The sequence below is a fragment of the Ursus maritimus genome, unplaced genomic scaffold (genome assembly GCF_017311325.1).
Source record: "Ursus maritimus isolate PB19 unplaced genomic scaffold, ASM1731132v1 scaffold_8, whole genome shotgun sequence".
Lineage (NCBI taxonomy): Eukaryota > Metazoa > Chordata > Mammalia > Carnivora > Ursidae > Ursus > Ursus maritimus.
The window spans coordinates 44187461-44194046 of NW_024426996.1; the positions used below are offsets into that span (position 1 = coordinate 44187461).

At 42.9% G+C, this 6586-nt stretch overlaps 1 protein-coding gene across 2 annotated transcripts in view; it reads right to left on the minus strand.

Annotated features, from left to right (window-relative positions):
- The window catches only part of ATP10D (ATPase phospholipid transporting 10D (putative)), a 107115-nt gene that overhangs the window by 34285 nt on the left and 66244 nt on the right, over window positions 1–6586 (minus strand). For both annotated transcript variants that reach the window (XM_008701451.2, XM_008701450.2), the window contains one exon: window positions 411–599. In XM_008701451.2, coding sequence (XP_008699673.1) covers window positions 411–599 — 189 coding nt within the window. The remainder of the gene's footprint in view (window positions 1–410; window positions 600–6586) is intronic.

Consider the following 6586-nt stretch of genomic DNA (forward strand, 5'->3'; position numbering starts at 1 on the left):
GGTAAGGAAACTGCAAAATGAACACAGCCGCATTCTACCAGAGCTCTTCTCATCAGCTCTCCTCCTAGAGGCAAAACCGTAGAAGAGCACTGAGCCATACTTCGTGGGTTCAAATCTCACTCAACCACAAATTGGCTCTGTGACCCCAGGAAATTTACTTAACCTCAACTATAAAATGGGGAACGGTGGAGTAATATTACCTAATTTATGGGGTTGTTGGGAGAATTACACGTTAATATCAGTAAGTCACTTAGAATATTGTATGTGCAGAGCACAGATTAAGTGATGTATGTTAGCTGCTATTGTTATTGTCATTGAGTATTATTGTCTACATAAACGGCCAGTATAAGTACATTTAAACCCGAAGTTCTCTTCTGGAAAGTAACCCTTGTTTGCATCAGAGCCCTCACCTTCTGTCGCGGTTGGTTAGGAGCGGAGACCACCACTGTGTTGCAAATGGCCAATGCAATGAAGAAGTCGATGATGTACAAAGTCTCCGGGGGTGGATCTGGGATAGTCTCATCTAGTTGTGCAAAAAGCTGAGGTGTAATCTGACTAAACCTGTCCAAAAGCCTGGTGTCTGGTACCACATCTGTTTCCTGAAAACCCAACAAGACAAAGTGTCATAACAATAAGTATCTAAAAATGAGAGCTTTAAGTTTACACGAGAAGTAGCTTTTATGAGCAGAATCTACGAACCATGAGATTCAGTAAACTTTATTCTTCTAAAAAAGACTTAATATATATGGTGCCATTGGAAGTGAGAATAGGAAAACAGCAGACAATAAAAAAAAGGAAAATCCAGAATGCATAATACTGATGGAGAGTACCTTGACTATTAACCTAAACTCAGCAAGAGACAGGGACAACGTCTTCCACCAAAGTCTAGTTAACCATTTTCTTATTTTGAAATACGCAGTTGCCAGCATCCACCAGCAACTGAGGATTCATCCAACAACCAAGGCGTACCAACTCCTTTTAAAGTCAGGACATTATTCATACCGTGTTATTTTAACAAAATATCTTATGGTTCGAATCACTACTATTACAAAAACAAAAGCAGAAACAAGCAAAAGAATGGCTCTGAAATAAACATTAGTATGAGCAGGTGAACATATTTATAGAGCATTACCCAGTAATATACTACAAGACATTGACGAGGGTTCCGCCAAGAGATTTCTGATCATCAAATATATTTGCCAGCTGTGCCCTGCGCCCTCCTCTTACAGATCCTTAGTACAAATTAGCTCTCGGAAGTTCTGCTATTGAAAAAAAAATATCCATTTTGTTTAACATAGTACTTCTCACACCTACTGAAGAGTACTGGTTTTAACAAAAGGATGTTGTAGTAGAAATCTGTTTATAATCCGGTAACATGTAGACAACTGCTTTGGAAACTTTTCAGATGAGCCAAAGAGGGACCATCTGCTACAAATCAAGTTTTCACAAAAGCGTCACTGTCTCCTAGAGGAGTCGTGGATGTGGTTGGTTGGCAAAGCACACGGACTGCAGGAAAGCCAGGGGACGTGATTTAGAGGCAGGAGCAAAATATGAAAATGTGAGATGTGTGATGTTAGACTTAAAGACCATGGCTTGTATTTTATGCTTAGGAGTTTGGTGAGAACAAGCACAGGCTTAATAAGAGCACAGGATGAAAATCATGTGGGCTTGGGTTCAGGTCCTAGATGCACTACATACTAGCTGGTGGCCTCAGGCAGCTTGCTTAGCCCACCGAGCTTCATTTTCCTCTTCTGAGCAATAATAAAATAGCACCTATGTCACAAGGCGGCTGCATAAAGTGAATGAGATAATGAGGTGATAACCAGCACAACAGGAACCTTCGGGCAGGTTACCAGACTCACAGTGGGTCCAAACTATCTGCTGTCACAAAGCATTCTTTTTTTTTTTTTTAAGATTTTATTTATTTGACAGAGAGAGACAGAGAGCACGCATAAGTGGGGTGAGGGGCAGAGGAAGGGGGAGAGGGAGAAGCAGACCCCCTGCTGAGCAGGGAGCATGACGCGGGGCTCAGTCCCAGGACCCTGAGATCATGACCTGAATCGCTTAACCAACCCAGGCACCGCTGTCACAAAGCATTCTTAATTTCTATTGAAATACATCAATATCTACTGTTCTGTGATATTTGACTTAGCAAAATTTGGATTTTATTGCAGTTTGGTGGAGTTCATAGGCACTAATAATCTGATGGCTGTTCTCTCATGAGTCAGCCACATTTCCTCGTGAATCTCACGTACACAGTAACACCGAGCCCGTGCCTGGGCCCTCCGCTCTTGAGAGAACAATCCTTTCCTCAACGACCTCCTCGCCAAAGTGAACAGAAGAGAGTGGTAAAGTGTGAGAAATTCCTTTCTTACTCAGTGCTTAGTCAGCCAAGGGGTGCTTGGGAAACTCGTTACATGCTATTTATCAAGGTCTCTGATTATGCCGTCATCTAGTGCTGGGGAGACTCCATGGGTTGGAAAATGTTTCTAGAGACATCTGTCTCAGAATGTTAATATACAGTAAGCCAACAAAACAAAACAAAAACCCAACTTTTTTCAGAATGGAGCTCAAATGTTTAAATTAAATAGGTTTCTTTCTTGCAGCTCTTCTCAGAGAGTTTGTTGGGTATCGTACTCTTCAAGAAGAGGCTGGTATGCGCCGGCTTCCCAAATGAAATTTTTTAGAGACGTCTGTTCTGTGGAACACATCTGGGATTGCGTTAGAGACCTTATAAGCTTATAGTGATTTCACTGTATCCATGATCTCTGCACTGACTAATAACTGGCTTCAGGACGTAAGGATTCTTCTGCATTCCAAAATCAATCTAAGACAGAGAGTCAGTCTCACGTGCCATTCAGGGAATGTGCTGACTACAGGAACCGAGAACCTGTCCCCTGAGCATAAGAAGAGAAGAGATACAGAGCCGGCCAAAGCAGGGGCTCTGGTCAGCAAAACTCTGTTTACCAAAAGTACTCTTAAATGTGAGACTGCACAAGACAATCCTAGAACATTATATGAAAGAAGAGCCCCTGAGATTTAAGGAAAGATCCCTACCACACTGCAGCTGCAGGCACGGAACATTCTTTCACTTAAGTTGGTCTCTCTAAATAAGCTAATCCCTAGTAACTAATATATTTAGCTGCTGAACTGAAGAGAAGGTACAGAGTTATCACAGTCAATTCTGATCTCTATGACTGTATCTAGAGGGACTTTTCCTCAGATCCAAATCTTCCTCATTGAGACCCTGTATTCGAACACTGGTTTTTGCTCTTTTTTCTGACGGACAGCCTCTGCCTTCTCAGAACTGCTATTACCCCAATAGCCAGGCCCATGTCACATGGCTTTAAATGATTCCACGAGTGTGTCCTTCATAGAGTATGTAAATTCCTTTAAAGGAAGGACCATCTTATATTGCTCTTCGGATCCCTAAATCAATACCTAGAACATGGAGAAGAATAAAAGTTTATTGTACCCGACTACCAAACACTTGCTGATTTTATATTGTATAAGAAGGCGCTGGAGAAACAGAATAAAAAGACACCATTCTTTAGAAAACATACATAAACCCCTCCCATTTGGCCTCAAATAGACATTTTTTTTTTTAAGGCAGAGAAAAGTTTTCCTCCTAATTAAAGAATATAAAGCACAATGTGGATACCTTCCTATAATTAAACAAAGCCTTATCTGGTTTCATGTTGGGAGTCCAGCATCTTTGTCCAAATCTTATATAACATCTAAGTTTTAGATTTTCATGATTCACATTATACCTTCCTCCCAGGTTGCAAGGTTCATGTTCAGGTCGCTTTCTCTTTCTCCCCCCTATTTCAATCTAAATTAAACAAGCAAACACTGGCCAAGACCCCTCTTTGCCCTCTAATAGTGCTGGCTGAAGCTTCAGGGGGGCCTTGATACTGCTTCCCATTCCTCCCCCAGTTCCACCAGTAGCCAAGGCTCTTATTTCATTTCCCACTGCCACCCTACTCCAGTGTTAGGGGCTCACTGGTCCACCTCAACAACGTAGGCTGAAGTATGGACACACGTGCCTTCTCCTGGCTGTCTCAGATTCCTGACTACCACAGACCTGAAGGAAAAAAGCAAGCACCGACAACCACACACGGACAATTCCTCCCCCACATTTGCCCACAGCCCCGTTTCTGAGCCCTTGCCTGTGCCCCACACGGTCTGCCCCACACACTCTTCCTCCCTTTTCTGCTCTGCAAACCCCGACTCTAGTTTCATCCTAACTCAAGTTCTACTTCTTTTCTGGAGCCCTTCTCGATCCCTCCTCACCCCTTGAGAGATGATCACTCCCTTCTTCATGTCCTCACTCTACTCTGGATTAACCCACTATTACTGCATCTATAATATAGGATTGTATGTATTTATTTATATGTCTATCTCCTCTACCTAGAACAAAACAGAAGGAGGGGACATGTCTTACTCATTTTATATCTCAGTGTCTAGTATTTTGCCACTGTTTTTCATTAATCCATTCATTCCTTCATTTATCCCACCAATATTTGTTGATCTATGGTGTCAGGCACTCCTCAAGGAAAGAGGGGTGCGTAGGACAGATAGGATCCTGGCTTGCATGGAGCTCACATTCCAAGTAGAGGAGACATCAAACTGTAAACAAGTAAGACGCTTCTAGATCGAGACAGAGAAAGACAGGGTGGGGATGGGGTGGAAAGAACTTTGGATTAGGTGGTAGGGAAGGTTTACTGAGGAGGTGACATTCAAGCTAAGTCCTCCATGACAGAAGGGAGAGCCATACAGAGATCTAAGAGAATAGCCACCCAGGTCGAATGAAAGCACTCTCACTGAATGAAAGCAGAGAGAGGATGAAAGAAGCATAAAAATACTGGCTTACAAAGAAAAGGTTTCTATTTCAAATAGGTAGAATGAACCCAGGACTCAGGGGCCTCAATGGCATTTAATTCCCAAAGGTTGGCATAATTTTCCCAGCAGCCTGCCTAGGATCCTCCCTCCCTGGCTCTCAACTTGCCTCCCCATCCAAGGTGGCATCTTACACTCTTCAATTTCTAGACATCACGGCTCTTACTGCGCTCTTAAGCTGGTATTCTTAACCTGGGCTCCACAGACAGGCTTCTGGAATTGTATGCAAAATTTTTACAGATGCTAATTTTTTAGGACAAAGAATCTATACCTTTCTCAAAATAATCTTGAGTCTCCAAAAAGGGTAAAATCAATTTGTCTAGAGCAAGAGTGAGATGATCTCATATTTCAAGGAACACCTACCTATTTATCCTATATATAGTGGTGTGGTTTTGAAAACAGAAAACCAAACAATCCCGGTGCATCTATCCAACCAGAATGACACATGGCCTTGAAGTATAGGGCAAGTAAATACAAAATAGACTGGGTGGAAAGACTGAGCCTGGTAAGCTGTTTCATTTAACAACCTTCAAAACTACTTCTCGAGGGGCACCTGGGTGGCTCAGTCAGCTAAGCATCTGCCTTCAGCTCAGGTCATGATCCCAGGGTCCTGGGATCGGGCCCCGCATCGGGCTCCCTGGTCAGTGGGGAGTCTGCTTCTTCCTCTCCCTCTGCCTGCTGTTTCCCCTACTTGTGCATGCTCTCTCTCTCAAATGAATAAAATCTTAAAAAACAAACAAACAAAAAAAACCCTACTTCTGGAGAATGGACACACGAGTCACTGAGCTAGGTGCTAAGGAGTCAAGATATAAGCTCTTGCTCTGGAGGAGTTAATGGTGTATGTCAGAGGCAGAAATAAGGCCTGCGTAACGAGAACCAAGGAAAGGAGGGAATGCGTTCACAGAACTCGGAAGCTGAGAAGAGTCTGAGAAGTCTTCAGAAGGAAGAATATTTAGGGGTGCCTGGGTGGCTCAGTCAGATAAGCAACTGACTCTTGGTTTCAGCTCAGGTCATGATCTTAGGGTTGTGAGATCGTGCGCTGAGTCAGGCTCTGCAGAGTCTGCTTGGGATTCTTTCCCTCTTCCTCCCTCCTCCCCGTAAGCCCCTCCCACCGCTTGCATGCAGGCTCTCTCTTTCTCTCTCAAATTAAAAAAAAATATTATAATTAAAAAAAGGAAGGAGGAGTATTTAAAGTAGTTTTATAAGAAATAAGTATTTCATCAGGTTTGATAGATAGAGGTAGTTTGCCAGTAGGGTGGATAAATTTTAGATGGAGGAAAGGGTACAGATAAAAGAACAGACTTTAAGGACAGCATATTTTCTAAGAAGACAATGAGACAAAGTCAGGAAACTGAGGGGGTGGGTGTGGCACAGCCCCATTGGGTTGCCAAAGCCCTACTACCGCCAAGTGAACATGAGTCAACAGGTGGTAAATTCACGTGGGTGGAAAATATAAAAGATCAGTAGAGGAACAGGTAAAAAGAGAAGAAAATAGGTATCTATTTCTGATAAAGTCTTTTTAAAAAAGATTTTCTTTTCGAGTAATCTGTACACCCAATGTGGGGTTCGAACCCACAACCCCGAGAGAGATTGAGAGTCGCGTGCTCTACCGACTGAGCCAGCCAGCCCCCTTTTTCTGATATAGCCTTAAAGTGAGTGCACAGAAGAGGTGGTATGCACTCTTTCC